Raw genomic sequence first — 25,002 nt, 5'->3', positions numbered from 1 at the left:
GATGCTTTGGAGTGAATTGTCCAGGTTAGCTGATGTCTTAGTTGGCCTTCAAGTTAATAACAAGAAGCCTGTCTGGTCAGTATTACGCTCTGACATTCTTCATTTCAGAGTCCTCTCTCCTTCAGCTGTTAGAAACCTTCACAGTTCTAGATTCCCACAGTTGGCGAAGTTTGGGCATCAGTCCCCACAATTTGGGCACGATGACGGTGATGGCAGCGATTGCCAGCAATGCCAGAGGAATGACAGTGCCAAAAGTATATCTCATTAGGGAGGTGCTCCAGGACATTAAAGGAAATCCTCCATCAATGCTTCCACCTGTACCCCAATACTTGCAGAAGGGTGGGGCCCAGCCCACATTACAGTGGCAATTGTTGCGATTGTTGCAAACACCTCGGCCGCTACATTTCTTCTCTGCATTGCACGCTTGCTTCAGAATGTTTGCAGAGACGCAGGTCCGGTTCATGCAGATCTTTTTCGGGCCACACACAGTGCCGTCGGGCACCACTCCAATATCATATCGATCTACATTGCCATGGTACTCTATGCTCCAGCACATGGTTTTCCCCAGTGGTACCTTTACAATTTTCACATCTTTAATATCATTGGGGACAATTACGATGTCAGTACAATGTAGTCTTCCACACATGATGTCTTTCGCGTCACATTTTATAAATTTCTTTAGTCTGTGGTTACGGCCACAGTTGCCAATCCCATCCCCAATACTGTTCAACGTATGGAAACAAATCTCTGATGCCATTTGAGTTTCTTCACCAAAGATTCTTTTGCACAGGGCGTTGTGGGTCCAGCATTTCTTTCCATAACAGTATGATGCTTGCTCACTGCATGGTGTCCCGTCTTGCACATAGAGGTCAGTGCGGCACCATGATGAAGTCCCACTGCAATACTCAGGAAGGTCACACTCATTCACCTTGTCCCGACAGACGTGTCCATTTGGAAGGTACTGGCAATTTCTACAGCATGGTCCAGAGGAACAAGTGGATTTCCCCTTAAATGTGCAGTCGAGGTTGCAGCAGCCATCCTTCTTGCATTGCCTTGGTCCACCACAATCGCACTCTTCTCCAATATCAAGGACACCGTTGCCACAACGCTGGACAACATCAACATTTCGGGGAATATTGTTTAGGCATTCCAAACGCTTATTTAGGCTAAGTTCTAAGAAAGTCTCAACACTGCAGTTACTGAACATACTGACTGTTATCTTAAATGAACTCATGATGCAATTTTTGTATGGGCCACAGAAACAGGTACGGTCATCCTCTTCAAGCCCCAAGTGATGGCCAAGCTCATGTGTAATCTCCTTTGAAAAGAGGACCATGTCCTTTCCTCCATAGGCTTGTACCCCTGCAGAAAACCTTTTGTTGCAGATTCCACTTTTATAGGACTTCCCAAAGATGTTACTAAAATTCTGATGGATGAACAAGTGGGCTGTGTCATGCTTAGGCAATCGGGTGAAATGCCTCAATCTCCAGTTATTGAAATCATCAAGAGCAGTTGTGATGTCTTTTGAATCACTTATAAGGTTGCCTCTGTTCCATATTTCCAGCCCAATTAGACTGATATGTGTGTTGAGAAGATGGAACTGAGCATCCACCATGTTCATTACATCCAAAATGAAGTAGATCGTTGTCGTTTGATTGCTAGATTCCATGAGAAACAAAGCATTGTCCACCACAATATAGAGCTCAACATACTTTGGATGTTTTGGGTTGGTCAGAGGCATCCCAAGGGCCCTACTTTGCCTTTTGAGTTCTTTCGTCTGCCACTCCACCTCTTCTGCTCCCAGTCTGGATACTGAGGAATTGGCCTCCACTTCATCAGTCAGATAGAGAAGATGCTGAAATGTTAATGAGTCTTCAATAGGCTCAATCCCATAATCTTTGCCTCTGATTTTCAGAGATCCCTTCAGACCATTGCAAGTGCTGAGTGCTACAAGTGAATCTACCACACCTTCCACGTACCCTTCATGGTAGCATTTGGCAGGGATGTAGGGCTGACTCTCAATCCGATTCCCCTCAGAATCATATGTGAATACAGGAATGTTTTTACTAAGAAAGGTCATTTTGGGTTTTAGTCGAATGATATACTCCTTCCCTGCTGCTGTGATGCTATAGGAATCCTCCTCCTCTCCTTCCTGTGCCACCAACTGTCTTGGAATGATCACCTCATAGGAATTGTATGTAACATGAGGAAATGAGCTAGGGAGTATGATGGGAAGGACGAACCCAAGCAATGCAACACAGGTTCCCAGCTGGAGAACAAGCTGGTTCATGAAGCCTCTACCATCACACACCATGTTTTACATCAACGTTGGGTCCCACTTGTTTGGAGACAACGGTCTCTATCTTGAATAGCCTGAAGCGGAAAGAATGACTGATGGGGATGCTGAATGGAAAAAGACAGACCTTGATTTAGTTTCAGAGGGCTTCTTTAAAACTCATCAACACCCAAGAAACCAACCAACAAGGACCGCTGCGACCAATTCTGACACAGGCATCACATACGTTTGTCTCTTAGGCATCCCGGTCATAAATGGCTTCCTCTGAGAGTCCCACCAACACCCGGGTTCAGTGGCACAATCTTTGCATTGCTAAAGGTTCTCAGAGTTACTAGCAGGGTGATACCAAGTAGTATTGCAGAGAGGGGAAGGAATCAGGAGACAGAGAGGCTCCCAGGAATTTCACCTGGCACCCACCCCCATCTTCCAGTATTATAACTCCATCTTGTAAAATGTACCTATGAGGACATGCAAGTGGCAAAGAGGAAGGCAAACAACAGAGCTTGGTTTGAGATTACTCCCGCATACTCTTCTGCAGTGGAAAATTCCAGCAGGTTAGCCGTTTCCCTTTACTTTTTTGAATGTGAATGTTCCACCAGCTATGGCATTGGAATGGAAAGAAATGAACAGCAGTTAATGGCTTTCCATGGACTGGCCCTCATTTATAACTGAAGTCCTGAATGCAGGCTTTCCTGTATTAACTGACATTAACTGTTTGTGTGAGAGATGAGGTCTGATTCTTCCTACCTCTGTCTGTCTTGCAGAGTATCTTGCCATTGTTCATATATTTAACAAATTTAGCATCCATTCCTCTAATTTACAGCGAGGCACTTCTCACCATCACAGAAATCTTTTAAGGGATTTAGAAAGCCAACAAGACAGTGAACCATAGCCAGTTAAACTAGTCCAAAAACTGCACATCAGTCCAAGCTATAACTAAAACAACTCTAACCAAGTTACGAACACACAAGCTGCACTATAGTCTGAGTTGTATTGGTTAGTCCCAACTAAAGTAGACTCATTGTTGAGTGGAGAGTCAACATGTAGGTAAAGTTGAGAGTTCACTTGGAGGCACATACCAGCTTTGAATCCTTTATTTTAAGCTAAAATATGTTGGCATTTTAAACTCAACCTTATGACAGTCGGGTATTAGAATGATCACTTCTGGTTTGGAAAAAAAAGCCTCCCAACCCTGCAAATGATCCAAATTATCCCATGATGCCCTGCTTTAGGGGAAGCTATGGACTATGCTTTGCCCACCCTTTTAGGTTTTGAACCCACTCACCAGGGAAACACATCCCCAAGAATGCTCTGAAATGGAATGTGGGCCTCAGGCGGAGACATTTCAAACCCATTTGTTGGTAGCAGGCTTGGCGGACCATGCCCCAGAAATTGGTAAAATCTGGCAAAACTACATCAGACCACCCTTTGTAGGGTTATGAGGGAATTTCACTCTGACCAAACCAGATATGTAAGTGAGCTGGACATCCTGACAACAAGAGCACAACGCCCCTTGAATATATTTGTTAAAAAAGAAATGAGACCAACACTTTGATAAATTTTAGTAAAATTTATGTACACCAGTGCATAATATTTACATTTATATAATACTGATTAAAAAGGGGGGAAGCAAAACAAAACCATGATAACAGCAGAAGAGCGCACTGGGAAAATGAGAAAACACACATTACAGGTGGCAAGACTGGCTATAACAGTTGAACACAGGACCCCCAAAATAGATCAGTGCACTGCCCTTGATACTTTCAGAAGAAATTCTTCTCTCCCTGGACAGGTTCCTGCATTTGTGGAAGAAAGCCCAAGCCAAGCCCGTTTTTCACCTCAAAGGCAGTAAACTCTTACTCCAAAGGTGTGCTGTGGCAAAATTGGTAACAGAAAAACACACAGAGAAAATGTTGCCTTGGAACTCAAAGCTCAACATGCATTTTTGGGACAACCAGTGATGGGAGAAGGTAATACCCATTGGGTATATTCATAAAAGATCATCTCCTCCCAAGGGAGAATCTTCCTCTACAGCAGCTCCTTGGAATCTGCTGCCTCCAGCTGTATTGGCCTCTCATTGTATTCTCTGCCAGCCCGGAGGGGGGGGGGGGGACCAAAGGTTGGCAGGCAAGACATATGATGGCCTTCACAAGGAGGGGGCACTCAGTGGAACGGCTATCCCTAAGTGAGTCTGTAGGGCATTATCCCCTCTGCCTTGCCTTCAAAAGTAGCTGCTGATCTGGGGAATTCCCCTCTCCTGCCCGCACAGCTTCTCTCACCTCCGTTTATGCTGAGAGAGACGGCAAAGCCAGCGAGCACATCTCCCAAGCCAATGCTTCACAGTTGACTTAACTGTCAAAGGCAAAGTGGCACTGAGTGGACCTACTGGCATTTTCAAGAGGAAGGGTTTCCACTCGCCCTGGACTTCTCCGTGCCAAGGCTCTTATCCAGTATTTGCTTGTCCTATAAGGTCAGGGAAGCGTATGCAAAGCCATGCCAAGAACTGGGCAAAAGAAGCCAGCCGTTTCACCTCCTTCAAAAGGAAGCACCTGACTTTCCATCTCCTACCATCTGACCAACCTTTGCCTAATCTACGACTAGTGATGAAACTGGCCTGGATGCTGCCTTGATAAGGGAGCAGCCAAAGCAACGCAAGCTGGGAGCTTAAGGGGTCAGGTGCACTTCCAGTTCTAAGTAGAGAGAGGTGTGCTACTTAGAGATAGCGTCAAGGCTGCATTTCCAGCACCGCTGCGTTGCCTCCCTTTACCTCTGCTAAAAGGGCAGTGCTAAACTCAGATGCCAGCTCTTTCTCATGCCAAGATAAGCTGATCAGCAAAATGCCACTACCACATCTGCCCCACTGGGGAAAAGAAAAGTCAGTCCTGGATACATTTTGGAAGAAGCCTTCAAATGGTCTCTTTTTGTCTACTTATGCAAAGCTTCACCTGACTTAGTTGTTTCACTACACACAGGCCTCTTGTTTGTTTTGAATAAAAGGTTTGCTGAAACATGTTTGTTAAATTGCTTTTCCTTTTGGTGGTGTAAGGCCTTCTTCCAATTGTTCCTATGTTATTTTTGGCTTTGGTAACCCTCATTTTCTCTTACAAAGTCTTGTCCAGGAATGCACTGATTTTGGTAACTGAAGTTTTCATATTTCCTGTGATGAGGAAGGAAGAACTGCTCTTCTTTAGACATTTATTCTTGTGGGCATGTCCAAAGGGAAGGTTTTCTTGCACATTTCTTGGCAGGTTTTCTTTAGCGCTTACACAGTGCAGACTAGACATGGCCCAGTCTTAAGCCTCAAATAAGCAGCAGATGGCCTCTTATGTACTAAGTACTGTCAGCTCACTGGCTTATCCTGGACTGCCAAGTACAGCATTCTGCACTTTCTCATCAGTGACAAAATGCCAAACTAATAGTTTCAAAGCAGCCTTTGCCAGCCTGGGACCCTCTGGATGGATGGAACTACACTGGCTGGAGATGGTGAGAGTTGTTTTACCACCCGTCCAAAGAATCCCAGACTGGTTAAGGCTGCTTTTAAAGGTTAAAAGCAATAAGGCAATGCTACCAGTACTCACGACCAGCAGTCAGTACAGCTGGAAGGGACCAAGCAAGAGACAACGTTGCCATGTTCTCCAGACAGGCAAAGTTTAGGGTTCTAGCTTCCAAGAAAGACTGATGAGAGACGGAGAGTGACCCATGGGCTAGGAAGAACCAAAGATAATGGATCACAGAGATTACATGAGATAAGACAGCTTAGGAAGCCATGTGTAAACCACTCCATGAGTAGTGAGCCCAGGTGGGAGGAGGGAGTCCACAAACCCTAGGTCAGCCTCAAAACGGCCATTTCAGTGGCTATACAGCAGGAGTGATACTACCAAACGAACTGTATAAAAACTGCCCTCAGCCCAGTCTTGAAAAGCAAAACTGTTGCAAGATAGAAAACTAGAGCTATGTACAAATCTTTGTGAACAGAAACTGTAAAAAAAACAAACAGAAAAGCGCGGCCGGGGGGGAGGATGATGATGATGTCCAGACTAGAGGAGAGTTTTCTGTCCTTATAGTGGAAAGAAGGAGAAACGGCTTGCAATGGAAGGCTGAAAGACCTGAGACATACAGGATGTAGAGCCCACTATGTCACTGCTAAATGGGCTGCCTTGGAAGAAGGTTATGAAGGAGAACCGTGCGGTTCACACCCCTCAGTTCTTACTTCAAGTAACTGATCGAGCTGTATGCAAAGGGTAGAAGTAGAACAACATTAACTGATACCATTCAATACAGGCAGCTGGAAGGGGACTACAGTATCTGGTTATGGAAGAGAGCACAATATTAATTTGCCCAGTTTAACAGAATCATGAATTAAACGATACATAAAAATCATTTATATATATCTATATATATATATATTCATTTATATTTATATATGTTCATATATATATACACACACATATGAATATATATATATGCATAAATATATTTATATATATATATATATATGAATATATATATATATATATTCACATATTGAGGAACTGAGTTTTTAAAAAATATTACAGTACCAGTGATTCTTGTTATCTACATCTATACAGCATTTTTCAAGCTGTGTGGAAATTTAATGAAATAATCATGATTTATTAATTTACATAAAAAATACTTCTTTTTTTACATTTTAAAGGAAAATTCTCAACTGGTTAAAAATAACTGGGGTATTTTTACTGTTAAGAATAACCACCTCCAGCTATTGAGAGTCATGTGAGTTTGTCTGTTCTTCAATGACTTGTTTCACTATCTCTGCCAATTTTAGCCGGTCTACTTTGTCCGTGAATCCTCTACCTAAAATACAAGACATAAACATGGTTAGTTTCCAAACAGGTAAAAAAGGACAAACAGCTAAGGAGCCGGACACTCTTGCAAAGGCAAAAAAATCAACTGGTATACATAAAAGAGAAGAGGGGAAGCCTGATCCACCAGCAAGTTAACAATAAGGACATTAGAAACAACATATAGGAAAATTATACAAACTTAACAGGCCAGAAGTAAAAAAAATACTAAAATCACATGAGAACATAGGCTTAAAATGAGCACCAGTACAGAAAAAATAAAGGGGAGAGTGACCAAGATGGCCAAAGGCCTGGAAACCAAGCCCTATGAGGAAAAGCTGAGGAAGCTGGGTATGTTCAGCTTGAAGACAAGAAGACTGAGAGATGACAGGATAGCCATCTTTAAATATCTGAAGGGAGGTCATGCGGAAGATGGGAGTGAGCTTGTGTTTTGCTAATCCAGGGACTAGGACAGACACCAGTCAGGACAACTGGCAAGACAAGAGATTCCACCTAAACACTGGGAAGAACCTCTTGACTGTAAGAAGTGTTTGACAGTGGAACAGACTGTCTCAGAGGGTGGTGGACGCTCTTTCTTTGGAGGTCTTTAAACAGAGATTGGGGGGCCATTTCTCAGGAATGCTTTAGCAGTGGATTCCTGCCTATAAAGGGGGGGAGGGATAGATGGCCCTTGGAGTCCCTTTCAATTCTGATTCTAAAATTCTGTTTACATGGTGACCAGCCAGATGCCCAAGGGCAGCCCAGAAGTGGGGCAGGAAGACAACAGTGTCTTCCCTTGCATATTCCTTACTCTTCTTGCCTTTTTAGTCTCATTCTTATGTCAAGCCAAGCTTGTAGTACTTACCATTCCAGCTAAAGGTCTGGAGGTTATCTCGTAATAATTTACACTCCCTGTTATACTTCCATGCTTCCTGCACCACTTCATTCAGTTTCTCATCTTCGTTCTCACCTGTTTTGGAACAGAAAAAACGGTCACGGTCATGGAGTTGTTCCTCAAAAGTTATGCCAGATCACACGGGTGGCTGGGCATTGTGCCCCCACCCCATGCAGCACACATGGTAGTGCTGCTCTGTAGTTCGGTCCAAACATCTGCCCCCAAATTGTGGAATCCCCTCCTGCCCAAGTTTCAATTGATTCCCAGTCTTGCTGCTTTTAGAAAAGTCAACAAAATAACTGCTGCTAAAACATTTAAATGCTTTTGGAAAAGACAAACGTTGCCCTCTTTGTCCAGGTACCAACACCTCCCACCCCTGCTCCCTTCCATGAATGCAACTTGTCTTAGAGCTGCGACCTTTACCAGCCTGCGGCAGGATGCACTGGGCGATCACGTCGCGGAGCTTTTCGAGAGCCACATTTGAGTCCCCGCTGCTGTTCTCAGGATCATGGATGAACACACTGTCCTTTGGCTTCGTTCTAGGTGAAAATGAAGAGGGACGATGAGCACCACCAATATAAAAGCTTCAGGTTCGTCTTCTTTTTCTTTAAAATGTTACCCTCTGCTGTTTGCTGTTACCCCCTCCATTCTGTTTCTTGACAAGGGCTGCTATGGGCACTGCACTTTAAAAAGGGAATCTTTCTTTTTGAAGGGAGAGCACCCTCATCTGGGGTGTAGCTATGGGGGCAGGGGGAAATAAGGCATTGTTCCCCCAAATATTTTATATTGTAAGTTTTCATATTGTAATAATTTAATTCCTTTTTTAATGTACTTTTTTAAAAAAATTGATTTTATTTTTAATTTTTTTAATTGTACTGTTTTTAATGCTGTGCAGCCGCTCTGAGTCCCAGTCCTGGGAAAAGAGCTGGATACAAATAAATATAATAATAATAATAATAAGTAATGCCCTCCTAAATTAAATTTTCTTTCACTTTCCAATTTTATGGCATTGGAGAGAGTGAACACTGAAAATTGTTTACCCCTTGAACTCATAACTTGCTATGTTCACATTCCCTGGGCACTGGATGCCTAAACTGTATTTCTAAATGTTCAGTGTTTTAAATTTTAAGCCACTGACATGCTAGAAATTTGAAGGCAAATTTCACGTGGTACGTGCTGAATTCTAATGGAGGAACAATGTCCTCATTTTGCCACACACACCTCTGATCCTCCTGCCCTGATACTGCTTGAATTCCAGTGACAGAGGTGATGCTTTTCAAAATCCCAGAAATCACAAGCAGTCAGGGAAAGAGGTCTCAAACCTTTGCTTTACAACCGCCCAGCTGAGCTTTGGGACCTCTTAGAAGTTTGCAAGGCCACCCTTACCAACAAAGGTTTCAGGCCTTTCAGATGCAGTGTCCAACTTTACTTTGGGATGACATGCTCAGTTATCAGCCAGATAGAATTTCCCCAACCTCTGGTGGGCATTAGACTGTCCTAAAGTTAGTATATGACATTTTTACCCCAGTAATTTCCTCTTGCGTAGGATTGGGTTGTTAACTGAATGGAGGGGCTTCAGGCTGACTTTGAGGTCCTGGATCCTCATGTTGGCCAGCTGCTCTGCATGTGCCTGTTGGATCCCAGCAACCATTGCCTAGTATGAGCAGGAAGAGTGGGAGAAAAGAACAAACAGTTATATTTTTAGGTTTTAAATCTTTGTGCATAAGAACAAATAGAAAGGAGGGGAGAAAGGAAGATAACACTTTTTTTTATTTGATAAAAATATTATCAAATACTTTTATTATGGCCTTTTAAGTTACTGTTTTAAATCTCTTCAGTCCTACGACAGTTTAATATCTTGTCATTTTCTGTATATATTCCATTAATACTCTCTCAGCCTCATTGTTTGTATGATTTCCAAATGGAAAGCGAGAGTTTGTGCTGTCTCCAAACTGGGGTTTGGAAAGCCTACTTGTCTAGACTACAGTTATGCTGGCTGGTGGATTATAGGAGTTTCAGTTCTACAAAGGAAACTTTCCAAGATGTACTCTAATCTGTGGTTTGCAAATCTTCAAATTGTACTTTTCAAAACTGCAACACAGAGGCAAAGAGCTGACCAAGAGCACCAACTGAGTCCAAAACACACTGCAGAAATAATTCAGTTTGAGACTGCTTGAACTGCCCTGGCTCAATGCCAGGGTATCCTGGGAACTGCAAGTTTTGTGAGACATTTAGCCTTCTCTGTCAGAGTGTTTAGATTCTGTAATAACTGCTCATCTACCCTTGAGACACGAGGCTCTGATCTTTCATCAAAGAGTTGTTCTTTCAATTCACTTCAATTTCTGATTCACAACTCGAACACGGTGCAAAAATCAACAACTGGAATTAAAGAATCTTAATCTCAGGATTGAAGACTGTATTAAAACTACAACAAAGTGGTGCTATGCATGCTTTGTGGGAAGAAAGTTCCTCATCTCAGCCTATGCCTCTCTGGTTAAAAGGATGTGACAACAGGTGACAGGAACAGCTCTCCCTCCCTGAGACCCAGAGAGCTGCTACAGGTTAAAGCTAGATCAACAAATAACCTGACCTGGTCTAAGCAGGCCCCATTCTTCCTCAAAGAGTTGAGCCAAGAAACCATTTCAGAAAACAAAATAGAAACAGTAAGAACCTTGTCCATCATTAACTGCGCAGAGGGCAAGATGTTATCGAGAGCTTCTGTGGAGTTCAGCCAAGGGTGGTCCAGAACACCTTCAATTGTCAGTCTCTCCTCTGGCTTGACCTTCAGTAGCCTAAGAGTTTAACAAGCAAAATCCATCACAAGCCCATCTCATCCCTACAGAATGACCTCTCACAGCATCCTGCTTCTAACAGATACAGCCCCTAAGACACATTGAGGTCAACACAGTATTTGGCTCCATCTTTTCCTCATTCTCTTTGTCAGTGTGGAACACAAGTTCAAGTCAGAAGACAAGGCCCCTACAGAGAGGCAGCATCCATTCCCGCTGTCCAACCAGTGCTGCTTCAAGTCATTTTTTTTTTTTTGCCTGAACTGAAGCACTAAATAGCTCTTCCTAATTTGCCAGAGCCAACAGTTTTAGAGAAATCTTAGGCTGCTGTTTGGCCATCAATGCCTGCAATTCCTGCTCCTGGAACTCCCAGATCTGAGATAGCCTGCTTTGCCCTGCTGCATCATGAAACAACTTTCCATTGGAAACTTCAACCATGGCCAAACATCTTTAGCAAGTGGTACTCAGTAAACTGGCACAGAAGATGGCATAACAATCCCTTAGCACGGAAATGGCTTCTGCTGATTTTTTGAACTTGTTAATACTTGGACGAGGGACTGCCATGGAACACCAGCTGCTTGGAGGCTATATTCAGAGGAAGGCAATGCTGAGTATTCCTCACTTAAGAAAAACCTTATGAAATTAATAGAATGATCATAATTCAACAGGCAACATAAAAGCACTTTCACACACATACTAAGTACATAAGGAGGCCAGGAGAGGACTCTGAATAAAAGTTCTACTTGGAAACAATGAGGTAAATGGAGAGAGACCCAATCCTACTAGATAGGTCTGAGGGCACAGAGCTGGACATCAGCACCACTGCTGGAGGGCATGTTAGAAACCAGGTCAGCCATCAGGTCACAGACGAGAAAGGGCTATGGCCTGGATTGGCAAAATCATTGTACTTACTCTCAAAAGAATACTGGTGCTCAACTGGCTGGGGCTTGTTTTGAGTGGCTGAATGTATCATGCTTCTCTTTGCAGCAACCAGGTCAGCAAAGCAACCTCTGTGCAGTTTCTTCAATCAGAAAGGATGGAGAAGCAGCCACTTCTCTGCACGTGTGCACGCCTCTCCTACTCTCTGGGAACTGGCAGCTTTTTGTGTAATTGCCAATAAGGCTATAAGATGGGTGGATCACCACAGCAACGCTCCTGCCGGTTGGATAGCCTTCCCTCCACAGCTTAGTGCAAGTTCTCCTTTTGCATGTCATAAAAATGATGGATTCATTCTCCTCCTTCCCACAACAGATAACTTCTGGCTGTTCCTTTGCATCTGATCAATGCCCCAGGCATGATTTTCTCACACTCTGTGAAGCTGCCCTTGCATATTGTGAACCTAGAACAACAGGATCTGGCTGGCTCATGCCTAGGAAGCAGCCCCTCTATAAACAAAAAACTCCCATCTGTTTGTAGCAGCGATGAACTCTACTAGTCAATAAATGCAGTTTGAGATTCCTGCTCACCTCACCTGGTCACACCTTGCTTCTTTAGATAGAAGAGGAATTTCGTGTAACAAACTTACTTGCGAACAATGTCTTTTGCCATTTCAGAGATCTGGCTCCATTCTTCTTCTGGAAATTCAAAGCTCCCAGTCATGATCTTTTTCCGCATGTCCTTGGGAATTGTCCGACTGTGGTGCTTTGAGTAAAAAGGTGGGTAGCCACACAGCATCACATATATAATAACTCCCAAGGACCATAGGTCACAGCTCTAGGAGGAGAGGGAAAGAGGAATATTAAGTATTTATGGAACACCATTTTATGTGATTGGTGGGGGAGGTGTAAGAAAGATAATGGCTATGTGAACATTCTGCAGAGGAAAAAGGACAACTATGCATTAGGAAGATTCAAGTGTGTTACTCAAATTATGGAATGCAGCTGTTTTTGTACTATGCAATCATGGCACACAGGTGGCATGAAGCAGGTACTCTTAGGAACTCAGAAGCTACTCTACCCCCTTTGTAACATTTTACCAAAATAGTTGTTTCTCATAATTGAGGAAGGTTCCTTCTGCCCTCTTGTGGCCATGGTGGGAAATTCTACCAGGTTACAACCCAAAGATACAGGTGATTTAGGTCTTCTTGTTGTATGCCTTTGTGTAGTTTCCATCTTATGTCGACCTAATCATGGAGGTTTCTTGGCAAGATTTCTTCAGAGAGGGTTTACCTTTGCCTAGGAGTGCCCCCCCCAAACAAAACTAGAAGTGATAGGAAGTCAACTGTTTTGAAAAAAGCCCCTGTTGCCCCTTACTATCCCTAGAAGGTTGAGCCTTCTTCAGAAATGAAAAATCAAAAACTTCATTGGGGGCCTGAAGGCCACCCAGAGCCTTCACTTTGGACACCCTGATGTATACTTTACTGAGAATCTGACTGGACGCAACAAGAATAATCAGGCAGACATACCTTCCCCTAAATATTAAGAGCCCTTTTGCCTGTCTGTTTTCAGCCCCTTGACCCCGAAGACAAGATCCTTGCTTTGAAAAAAAAATCCCAATATAGATGAGTGCTGAAAAATCATGTTAACTTATGTAAGTTCTTATGTCATGTTGTATACGTTTTATGTCTGATGTTGATATGTGGATACATCTGGTGGATTGAATGGCAATAAAAATATATTTTTAAAAAATCATAGAATTCTTTATTTCTTTTCAGATTCTGGGCCAGGTGTTAAGTTCTCCATGAAAACGTGGAAGAATGTCTGCTGCATGGGCCTGAAACTTGATCCACAAGGTGAGTGTGGGCTGAGAAACATACCTTATTATATGTGTAGGGTGTTGGTGAGGTAGGGATGATTCCAGACTTCTCTTTCTGATGCCTTCTTTGGGCCTCTAATACCTGTTAGAATAGAGAGAAAACAAGGGTGATTTTAGACATATCTGCACAGTTTCCTCAAAAACACGAAAAAGCATTTTTGCAAAGAAACTGTACAGATGCAAGCAAATTCCAGCTTCTGTAAGGCCAGGAGGCAAAGCTACCTGATCACACTAGTTTACAGGTACTTGCTGCTTACACAAAGAATAAAACAATAAAAACATGTTTTCAGGAGTATAAGCTACTTCAATTACACTCTTAAAGAACCATGTAACATTTTGAATTAATGCTCTACTATCAGTACATATGCCTTAGGAGAGGCACAGCAGTTTTATAGGATGGGGCATATTGCCCCACATACCAGTTGGGAAACAGCTAAAAGATGGTGCCATGGGAAGGAAACATGGCCAGGTTGTGACCCCAGGAAATAAGATTCTCCTACTTCTGCCATACCACTTGCAAGGCTACCTTTTCCCAGCTGTCTTTCTATGCATGCTCATGCAAGCCACTCTGGAAGGCCAGAAGAATGAGAAGGAATCCTTTGAATTGTTAGACCAATTCTCTTACCTGAGGTGCCACGTAATAAGGAGTGAACTGTGGCGTCATCAGGTCTCCCTGGTCCACCTTGGCAAATCCGAAGTCACAGAGTTTCACTGGGGCATCCTAAAGTAGGCAAGAAGAGATATTCAAGAGGTGAGTGGTTGCTCACTTTCACCCCTCACCCATTCCATCAACATTGCTCTTGGTAAAATGCTCAGGGCAAAGCGGCCAATGGCTGAATGCTGAACAACTGCAGCAGCTTCTTCAAGAGAAGGGAAGACTCCTGTGAAGGAAGGGAAGGTTGCACTGCTGCTGATGGCTGGGATACCAAGTGGCAGACAGGCTAGAAGGAAAAGAAACTAAGGGATGGAGAGCAGAGCTTGGCAAAATGACTTTTTGCATGACAGCTTGCAACATCAGTTGGGGTTCTGGAAGTTCTATTTCAACCTATTTTCTGACAGGGAATTTCCCAGGCTGTATAGCCACCAAGCCAAGGAGGAATCTAAGGGATGGCTGGACAAAGGCTGCAGCACAGTGGGGAAAGAAGGATGGGCCAAAGAAAGAGAAAGGCTAAGGAAAACACTCACACAGGCCCTAAGGTCCGAAGAGGGCAGTAGGCTCTTGGATGGAAGCAGGAACATGAGTGGGTTTTGGAGGCCAGTGAACATTCTAGTGATAACAGAATTATCAAGAGTTTAAACAGAAAATTTCCATATTACCAAAGAATTATCCTTGAAAAGAAGGTTCTCAGGCTTGAGATCTCGATGTGCAATGTTCAAAGAATGACAGTGTTGCAAGGCCAAAGCTATCTGGAAAAAAGACACAAGGAAGTCAGAACACGAGGCATGGAAAAGCTTTCTGGCTCACGTGACAGCACTTGAGAAAGGGGTCAACTATGCTGACTGAGATTCTGGGAGCTGTAGTCCAACATAGCTGGAAGAGACCTGGTAGACCACCATGCTTACCTTCCAAGATAAAAAATGTCTAGCAGATAAGTAACCGTCATCTAAATCCATGGCTACAAGCTGGGAGTCGGGAATGGGGGCAGGGAAGGGACTTGTCATTCCTTAAAATTGTGACAACAATAAAGAATATAGCCAGTAGCAGAGAGAGTAATCGTTCAGAAGCATTGCCTGAGACAAGAAATGCACAATGCCAAGTAAATGGAAAAGAAAGTAAATTGTCCACAGTTTGTGGGATAGAGGCACCCATTTTGTGCTTCTACAAAGCCAAATAGCATTTCTGACTTGAGACAGGCTGTCGGGCTGCTTCTAGAAAGCTCAGCATTGCTCCCAGCATTCCTCACAAGGCTTCCACAGAACACACACTTTGTTCTCTTCTGTTTCTGCAACAGCCTGAGACAACTCTTGACAACTGCAAACTTGAGACTGGGTTGAGCAGACCCCTCACAAAGCTGCCTTGCGAAGAGGATGAACAGTTGATGCGCTTGCGTTTGAAACCATTGCGATTTGACCCAAGCCACACTGCAGTTTACCACAACTTGTTTTGCTTTCATACACAAAGTGTTAATCCGGCTAGCAAATTAGACTTTCAGTACCAATGTTGCATCACAACACAGCCCTTTCTTTGACATACTTAAGTGATTATGTTCTGCGCAAACACTGGCACTGTTATGTGCAAGAACTGAACAATGAAGGCAGGTTGCAGCAGATTTCCATCCTTCTTGCTACTTGCTAAGGGGTGAACTGTAGCTCTCAGGCATTGCTTATTATGTGATCCCCAGAGCCAACCATGACTCAAATGAGATACATGGCACTGCACTATCTTCTCTCAAAGCTGACCAATTTGTTTAGCCCAGATAGTGAGGCTAAAATGCACAGTTAGTTCTATAGGATTATTGTCATCACTAAAACAAGAAACCAGCTGTGTGTGGATGGTAGACATGTTGCACTTATTCCCAGTACCTTTTAAAACTGTCCAAGGCAAATGAACAGAGTGACCTCTGAAGAAGCTACCTCTGTGGACTTTCAAACATGAGATCTCTACAATTAATTCAAAGCATCTTGTCCAACTTTTTATTTTTTAGCTTATTTTCAAAATATATGTTTTCAAGCCAGAGTAACCATGAGAACTAGGAAATTTACAAAACTATATGCAATTTGCATGATTCATGTTTCTCCATCCATAGCCGACCTTGGCTTAGACTGCACTCTCTTGGTTATATCAATGTACGTAGGGCAAAATGCATCTTATGTTAAAATGTTTAACTTCCATTGGTTTTCTTGAAGGAGTATTTAAGACTTTGCCCATGAAATCAATAGGATTTAGGCTGGGCTGAACCCAAAAAGGTTTGTATTTCTGAATTTTGGGAGGGGGAGTCAGCGACACCATTTTGAAGTAAAGAGTTCTTGAAAAATAACAGGTGCCCTGTTTGAACGGACGGAGCATTACAGACAACACTCAGAACAGTTGCTCCAGAGTAATAGCTACAGACTTTCCCATGATGGTGCACTGAGTCCATTTCATAAGCAGATCTCAATGGAAACATTTTACACCTTCAGATAAAATTTGTGAACATCATCAAGGATTACGTTACTTCATAAAATGGTTTTTTTTAATTCCTGACATTCTTCCCCCCCCCCCCCCCAGCAAGTTTGCCAACATTCAGTCAGAATAAAGCACTTCAAATGTATTGTGATGGAAAAGACAAGTCACAGAACACACAGAAAAAACAAAAAGTAGGTAGGTTTGCATTGTCCAGTTCATCAGAACAAAAGACAAAGCTTCCAGTGATAAACTGAGCACCCACTTTGAAGGGAAGTGGTATTGGGCCAGAAGACACAGCAATCTCCCCCACCCCACCCCACCCCCATTGCCTGAACCACATTCCGAAAACAGACCAGAAGAACACATTGAGACAAAAGAGACAAGGACAAAAAGCAACAACAACCCACAAACCAACAAAAAACAAAAACCTCAGCACAAACAAAAAATACAATATGCCTGCTCTCACTGAAAAGATCAAGAAATGCTGTTTACTTAGCTTCATGCTGCAGTAGTTTTCAGCCTGCTAGTGTTTGCAGTTTGGAAGTCGTGTGGTTATTTCTGAGAACTCCACCAAAGAACCAGAAAACATTTCAACCTGTCCAAATGCTTAACACCGGGTGCAAGTGGGTGAGCAACTTGGTGGATGTCCAAATGTCACTGGACCATAACTCCCTTCATCCCTCAGATCAGTGGCCATGCCTGCTAGGGCTAATGGGAATTCCAACACAAACCCAGCTGAACAGAATGCTAACAATTTCAACTAAAACCATGTGAGGTTTCTTCCTGGGCTCAACATATCTATGTAGACCAGTAACTCCCCCAAACGGTGTGCTACTGGGAAATAAATTCAGGCTCCTGGGAGTCTGAACTATCTTCCTGCCACTTCTCACACAATGTCCACACAATCTGTGATTCTGTCCAATCCAACAGTTATAGTTTAGGGCCTCTAGTTATGCAAGACCTCTAAACACACATAAAAAAGTTAAATACACATTTCTGATGCTTTGTAAAGGGTTTCTTAAGCCTGACATAGTTTAAAGTCTTGGCACAACTTAATCCAGCCCTGAACCCACCCAGAAGGGTCCAGTTCCCAAGTTTTAACATGGAAAAAGAAATAAATAAAATACTGTGCCTCGGCCATCAGAAAACCAGAAACAAGTTTTTCGATTATAACAAAGCAGGCAAAATCTTCTGATTGTGTTGGAGGAGTTGGGTATTTTTTAAGCTTGTCTCTTAGCCCTCCCATCCCAAGAAAATTGTCAGTATTATGAGCCCTTCTCCCACTGTTTTCGCTTAGACAAGGATGGGTTGGGGGGTTGGGGGGTTGGAGTGTTCGAACTTGCCTGCTTTGTTACTTGGCTTGCTTGCTTCTCAGTAAAGTGCCGGTGTTGGCTGATTCTGTGAAACAGTTCGCCCCCTTCCATCATCTCCATTACAATTAGGAGCCGAGCCCTGTTTTAAAAGCATTCCAGTTTGTTAAATGAAATAAACCCAAAACATTAATAAAAAAAAGTATGCTATCACCTTGCGTGTGCAAGCAAGCAGGCCTGAGCAACTGCTTTGTAACAGCTCTGCTAGTTGAGTCAGTCTTAAGGGGAGGGAAATCACTGCAGATCGACAATTTAGGATTGGGAGGTGTAAAAAATTGGTTCTTTCAGACCTCTGCTTAAGTGCTTTTGAAAAACTCTCTCCAGTGCATTAAGGAAAAGCCTTGATTTACGTCAAGGAAAAAAGGAGGCATTTTTCAGGTGAGGCGTTATCTCTGCAGAAACATATGTGTGAGCTATGCAACTGGTTATTTAGTGGGTGGCTCAAGCTCATGCCAAGCCTAAACATTTCAGGTCAATGCAACTGCCCATTTGCTTCAATGAGGCTTGAATAGGGAAATCTACAGTCAGAATCGAAGATGGGAAACCATGACCGGCTGGGGAATTCTAGTATTTGTAGTCCAAACAACATTTCCCAGCTTTGGTCAGACCAAACTCTCACTCTGCCAGGCTTAATGACACCCAAGATATGGTAAGACCAGTATATATATTTTGTAAAGAGCAGGTGTCCATTGTCCATCTCTAGAGGAGTTTCTTATTTAGGCTGTATGCATTCCAGTATTCAGAAAATGGAAGCCAGAAGGCTAGGAAATTAGACCAGCTAGAAGACAGAAAAATGTCAACACACTCTGAACAACATGCTCATCACAATGAAAAGGAAAGCACACAAAAGCGAGGAGGAAAAAATGAGAAGAATACTTGCCCTTTTGGTTAGCAAAAAAGTGGTCTGAGATTCACAACAGGACCCCTACACATGCTCAGCAAAGCAGGGAAAGGGCATCACCAAAACTAAGCCATCCTGCACAGCCTTACCTTGGACTGGATTCATGAGGGAACTGCACACTGTTAGCATAGACTTCAACAATCTGAACAATATTGGGATGCATGGCACACATCATGTGAAGCCGGACCTAATAAGGAAAGGAAGAGGGGTTACCATACACCCTTACAAGATTTTTTTTTATACCCCAATGCATGTGTGACAACCTCAGTGGAAGAATTAAAGTCCATCTGAGAAATGCTGGCAGAATTATGACAAGAACTGATTACTTTTTGAACGTTTGGCATTTCAGTTCCTCAGACTGCATCACTTACATTCTGCGCCTACCTAAGCATGTGTATAGCATCTGCCAAGTGATGCAACTCTCCAATCATCTGGTGAAGCAGGCTGGAGTCAAATTTGAGTCAAATAAAGCTTGTTGATCTTTAAGGTGATTGAAAAAAACCTCTTTTTTGCTGCAAGACTCCCACTACTCTCCTGGAAACAGCAACTATGCTATCTTTCCTAAAGGCTCTTGTCCCAGTTGTTAGATGCAAGGACACCAAGAGCACTTCCTTTAGCAAAGAGGGAATGGCCTCCATGTGTTCAAAGGCACAGAGAAATAAAAGACAATTTGAGAATCAAGCAACCCTTTTGCAAACCATACTGGCTTTCATAGCTGTATATTTATTAAACATATTATTAAACATAGGCTGCTATTTACTTAGTTAGTTAGTGTTTTCTATTACTACACATTGTTTCAGTATAACAAGGAGTGGGGAAGATACATGAGCGGACAGACCAATTTATCGAATGCTTCCCAAGCATGATGTACCATACCTCATTTCTAGCTTTGGGGCGATCAAGAAGGATTTTCAGTGCAAACCGTTCTTGAGACGATTTTTTCATGCAGACCCTGTCCAGACAGCAGTAGAATAATTTGGTTAACAGGAGCCTGGGGAACTTACCAGCTTACAAATGCATTCAACACTTCAACTAGAGAAAAATCAGTAGAACTCCTCCCCAATCTACTCCTGCATCCATCTCCACATCGCTGTTTGGACACAGCATGCTACAAAGACTCTCATCAATAGGATCTAACACCTAACTAAAAGTCTGGGTCTCTAGTGCCATTGTATTGTTGTTGTGCGCCTTTAAGTCATTCTGACTTATGTTGACTCTAAGTGAAACTATCACAGGGTTTTCTTTGCTCTCTCTGAGGCTGAGAGCATGCGACTTGCTCAAGGTCACCTAGTGGGTTTCCATGGCCAAGTGGGGATTTGAACCCCGGTCTCCAGAATCACAGTCCAACGCTCAAACCACTACACCATGTTGGCCTACCATCAAATCCCAGATATATCCAGGGTTGCTGGGGTCACTTAACAGTGATGGAAATCAAAGCTTGGAACTGTTTGTTTTTTGCTCGCCTCCCCAGCTGTCAGACTCCTATAGGCAGCACACCCAGTGGCCCTACCAGTTGAGGGATTTTAGGAGCTAATAGTCCAAAAAAGTTAGTTTCCTGTGCTCTGCCAGAAACACAGTTGGCAGAGTTTCAGATGGTCTCATTGGTTCAGATCTTTTAATGCCAAAGCCTAAACTAGGGCCCTCTTGCATGGACACAAAGGCCAACCCAAGTACTGTCATCAGTTCAACTTGCTCTGACATTTTAGAAGAAATCCCAGACCCTGGTTGGCTACAAGAAACATATAAGCCTTTACATTAAACCTTTATATTACACATTAGTGACCTTGGCCATCAAGACAGCTGCCTGCTTGCTCCCTGAAACGTATTCTATCCTCCTTCAGATTTTGACCACAACTACCATCAGAAGCTGCTGTGACTTCAAGCAATGATGGAGCGCATCATGACCACCTCTGGGTAGAGAAGACCTTGGCTCTATGGGAAGAAGAACCATCCACTAGAATGGCTCAGAAACCACCGTTTTGTAAAGAGATCACCATCTATCTGGTCACCTATGGTGAGTAAGAGGTGATATGATAGCCCTGTTTAAATATTTGAAGGGATGTCATATTGAGGAGGGAGCAAGCTTGTTTTCTGCTGCTCCAGAGACTAGGACCCGGAGCAATGGATGCAAGCTGCAGGAAAAGAGATTCCAGCTCAACATCAGGAAGAACTTCCTGACAGTAAGGGCTATTCGACAATGGAACAAACTCCCTCAGAGTGTAGTGGAGTCTCTTTCCTTAGAGGTTTTCAAACAGAGGCTGGATGGCCATCTGTCGGGGATGCTTTGATTTGGATTTCCTGCATGGCAGGGGGTTGGACTGGATGGCCCTGGCGGTCTCTTCCAACTCTATGATTCTAAGAGCTGGTTGTCTTTCCTTCAAGATAGTGCCATAAGGGACTAAAATAGTCTTTTGCTGGGACAGTAACATTTTGGGGCTGTTTCTATTAGTTTATTCATGAGGCTGAATGGGTCACATATGATTTTTTCTCTCACATGCCCCAAAGGCACATCATCATGTATGAAAGTCACACTTTGTTTTGACAGGACCTATTCAAAGGCTATAAAAACAAACAGTGTTTTAGAACAATTAAAAGGATCTCTGACCCTGAGAGTTTTCTGGAGACACTAATTCTGATGCGCTTGTTGAAGCAAGATGAGTGCAAACGCAAGGCTGAGTGTCTACTGGGAGCCTTGCAGAATAACACTGACAAAAGTATACTAACTAAATGTATTTGAAATCTCTTAAGGACATTATTTTTTTTCAATAACCTAAACAACAAAGGGGATAGAGGGCAGTGATTTCTGCTCACAGCAAAACTAGAAGCTCCATTATTTCAAGGTGATCATGAAGGTGACAGCAAAGGAGGGGACAGTTCTTACCTTACTGGACCACTGATTCCAGCTCCCAGTTTCTGAGTCCAGTTAATGTGGTATTCTTCCAAAATAGAAGTTTCCTGTTTTTCCAACAACAAAAGAAATGAAACGGAAATACTTTAGCCTCTCTAGAGCAATGAGGTCAAAAGAAAGAGAGAGAGAGTTACAAATCCTGAGGTTTACATCTGTATTGTTGTGTTTCCCACTTATTTCGGAAGTAAAGAACCACGTGGGACAGTAAGACTAACAAATGCATTAAGCCATACATTTTCATAGCCAGGTCTATCTGAGATGCCCAAAGTGCACAATGAAGATGTTGAGTAACATTTATAAATATAATTCTATAAGCAGCATCTCCAGAAATCCTGTCAGGAACTTAAGAAGCATGCCTTAGTGAAGCCATTGTATTTCCTCCTCAGTCTCCCAACTTGTTTCAGAAAAGCTTGGAAATGCCGTTTTATTTTTCCCTTCAGCAGCCAGAATCTCCCAGCCAGCATAGTCAGTTGCTGGCCAGGGCATTCTGGCAGTTGTATTCCCCAGAAATCCCTTTGCCAAGGTCTACAGCACCTACAGAGGACTTCCCCAAAGGCCATCAACAGGAAATGAGAACACTCCTGGCAAGTTATGAACAAGATGTGTTGCGGTCTTTTTTGGCACTTGCAAAAAAACAATTTCTGGATTGCTTAACTGGGCAGTCCTAGACATGTTGCTTCAGAATCAATCCCAGAGTTGTCGATGGGGCTTAATGCAAGGTAAGGGCATACAGCAGGTGTGAGAATAATGTGGCTCCCATATTACCAACCCGGAACTCCCTGCAAACCTAGTCAGCACAGTCCATGGCGAAGAATGCTAGGAGCTGCAGTCCCAACATCCGAAAGGCTGGAGACTTCCCACTTCCTGGCATGCGGGATCACTCTCTAAGTAAAAACAACTATTGGCATGACTGCTTCTAATACAAACGATTCTAGTTGCATGTTAGCACCTTGGCTTTGGACTCTAGAAGACCAGGGCTTGAACCCCTGCTCAGCCCTGGAAACCCATTGGATGACATTCTCTCAACCTAAGAAGAGGCCAATAACCAAAGCTCGCTCAGATTAATCTTGCCAAGAAAACCCTATGATAGAGTCACCATAAGTCAGAATGACATGAAAGGGAGAGGCAACAATGTCTGAATAATCCCAGTTCCCATCCTGGGTTTGGATGCGATCGGGAGCAATGTCGACCCATTGCCTTCCAGGATCACAAGGCTGCTGCTTTTGAATGAGGAGGCTACCAACATTGGGCTTTTAAGCAAGGAGGCATGGGAATGGGGCATCTCCTGAAGTGGCAGTCTGCACAATGCCCAGAGGCACTCTTGCCCAAAGTGTCCAAAAAGCAAACAACAGCCCCGACGGGTCAGCTGGCCTTCAGCTGGCTGTCTCACCTTGGACCACCTTGCAGAGGAATCCTGTAGCACCTTTGAGACTAAGTGAACTCGAAGCTCCTTCCTCAGAAGCCCAGAGCGGAGGGTCCAGGGACAGACCAACAGCTGAGGAGGCCGGCTCCAGTCTAGCAAAGCTCCTGCTCCCAGCTTCTTTCTTTCAGTCAGTCTCAAAGGTGCTCCAAGCCCAGAGCAAAGGTGCTATGATGCAAAGTTGAAGGCTTTCATGGCCGACATCCATCGTTTTGGGTGCGTTTTTGGGGCCATGTTCTGGAAGAGTTTAGTCTCTTAGAGAATGCTATGGCTCAAAAAGGAGGTTGAGAAGCTGGAGTGTGTCCAACCAGAAATGGCGAAGGGTCTGGAAACCATGAAGCCCTTCAAGGAGAGACTTAGGGAGTTGTTCAGCCTGGAGAAAAGGGGGTTAAGGCAGGGACAGGGTAGCCCTGTTTAAAGAGTGGAAGGGATGTCATATTGAGGAGGGAGCAAGCTTGTTTTCTGCTGCTCCAGAGATGAGGACTGGAACAATGGATGCAAGTGCCAGGAAAGGAGATGCCACCTCCACAGTCTCCGGATCCTTTATCAGTGGATTCAACCCCAAAGCCCTAGCAGAAGTGACTCAGGGAACTGGAGAAGAGACGGTTAAGAGGCGACATGAGAGCCCTATTTAGATACTTGAAGGGATGTCATATTGAGGAGGGAGCAAGCTTGTTTTCTGCTGCTCCAGAGAACAGGACCTGGAACAATGGATGCAAGCTACAAGGAAAGGGACTCCAGCTCCACATTCGGAGGGACTTCCTGGGGCTCAAGGCTGCCTGACAGGGAAACGATCCGGGTGGCAGCTCTCCTCCTTTGGAGGTTTCTTCCCAGAAGGCTTCGGCTTGCCCTGGGTGGCCCTCCTCCAGAAGCCGCTTTGGCCCCGCCCGGACTCTGCTCTGGCTCAAGGCCATGGCATTCTGGGAGTTGGAGTTTCTCCTGAGGCCCAGAGCCCAGCCTTGAGCCTGGGAGGAAGGCGGCACGGCGAGGAGATCTGGGCGGCAGCCCCATGGGAGGAAGAACCCCATTGGGCCCCGCTTTAGCGCTTCCTGGCTCAAGGCGATGGAATTCTGGGAGTTTGGTGTGGGGTCCAGAGCGGAGCTTTAACTCTTTCCTGGCGCAAGGCTCTGGAATTCTGGGAGTTGGAGTTGGTTGTGGGCCCCGAGCGGAGCGGAGCTCCGCTCGGGGCCCCACAACCAACTCCAACTCCCAGAATTCCAGAGCGCTGGGGGCTTTGCAGGCGCCGCGGCCTCACCTTGATCATCTTGTCCGCCTCGGGCTGCTGCGACATCCTCCTCCTCCTCCTTCAGGCTCGGGGCTGGGGCCGGGGGACAAGGCGAGGCCGGGGCTCCCCCTGCAAGTCGTGGTCGCTGTCGCCGCCTCCTCCTCATCCCCCCCGCCCAGCAGCCCGGGGGAAGGCAAGCGCAGCGCCGAGCGAAAGGGCCGCTCCCCTCAGCTGTTCCAAGCCGGGCTCGGCCTCAGCGCCTCAGTCCGGGAGCCGCCAGCCATTGCCTCCGCTTCGCCCCTCCCTCCTCCTCCGAGTCCCCGCCTCGCCGCTCCTCTAAACGCGCCTAACTCCTCCTCCTCCTCCTCCTCCTGCTGCTGCTGCTCCTGCTGCTGCTGCTCCGCTTTGGGCCAGGCCCGCCGCGCCGGAGGCCCCCTGCATCCTGGAGCCCCCCAAAGGCGGCAAAGCCCCCTGCCTGCCTTTCTTGGCCGGGGCTTGCTTTCTTCACGTTGGGAGGG

At 44.4% G+C, this 25,002-nt stretch overlaps 2 protein-coding genes across 3 annotated transcripts; both read right to left on the bottom strand.

Annotated features, from left to right (window-relative positions):
- Positions 1–121: 121 nt before the first annotated feature.
- On the bottom strand, positions 122–2,823 carry LOC149290077 (disintegrin and metalloproteinase domain-containing protein 21-like). Its single transcript, XM_089489962.1, has 2 exons — positions 2,523–2,823; positions 122–2,403 (listed from the first exon to the last, which is right to left on the bottom strand). Exon 2 carries the CDS (start codon positions 2,312–2,314, stop codon positions 122–124), a length of 2,193 nt encoding a protein of 730 aa, XP_089346088.1. The 5' UTR covers positions 2,315–2,403; positions 2,523–2,823.
- A 4,039-nt stretch (positions 2,824–6,862) lies between these two features.
- MAPKAPK5 (MAPK activated protein kinase 5) lies at positions 6,863–24,780 on the bottom strand. 2 transcript variants are annotated; one of them, XM_089489721.1, is made up of 14 exons: positions 24,515–24,780; positions 21,813–21,886; positions 19,808–19,883; positions 19,021–19,118; positions 18,004–18,112; positions 14,872–14,961; positions 14,180–14,275; positions 13,556–13,636; positions 12,326–12,513; positions 10,683–10,803; positions 9,535–9,665; positions 8,429–8,550; positions 7,982–8,086; positions 6,863–7,129 (listed from the first exon to the last, which is right to left on the bottom strand). In XM_089489721.1, the coding sequence occupies exons 1-14, from the start codon at positions 24,548–24,550 to the stop codon at positions 7,035–7,037; spliced, it is 1,422 nt and encodes a 473-aa protein (XP_089345847.1). In that variant the 5' UTR covers positions 24,551–24,780; the 3' UTR covers positions 6,863–7,034. The 2 variants fall into 2 exon arrangements, with proteins under 2 accessions (XP_089345847.1, XP_089345848.1); XM_089489722.1 differs by having other exon boundaries at positions 8,435–8,550.
- Positions 24,781–25,002: the final 222 nt, after the last annotated feature.

Source organism: Sceloporus occidentalis, unplaced genomic scaffold (assembly GCF_023333645.1).
Source record: "Sceloporus occidentalis isolate IW3139 unplaced genomic scaffold, rSceOcc1.0.p SCAF_41, whole genome shotgun sequence".
Classification (NCBI taxonomy): Eukaryota; Metazoa; Chordata; class Lepidosauria; order Squamata; family Phrynosomatidae; genus Sceloporus; species Sceloporus occidentalis.
This window is presented reverse-complemented; position numbering and strand designations above follow the sequence as displayed.

Bases quoted from the DNA above. Each gene is read 5' to 3' on its own strand.
- LOC149290077 (XM_089489962.1), bottom strand. From the start codon at position 2,314: ATGGTGTGTGATGGTAGAGGCTTCATGAACCAGCTTGTTCTCCAGCTG.
- MAPKAPK5 (XM_089489721.1), bottom strand. From the start codon at position 24,550: ATGTCGCAGCAGCCCGAGGCGGACAAGATGATCAAG. The intron at 21,887-24,514 runs GTGAGGCCGCGG...TTGGAAAAACAG, and splicing joins AGGCGGACAAGATGATCAAG to GAAACTTCTATTTTGGAAGA. The intron at 13,637-14,179 runs GTAAGAGAATTG...CTATTCTAACAG, and splicing joins CTTATTACGTGGCACCTCAG to GTATTAGAGGCCCAAAGAAG.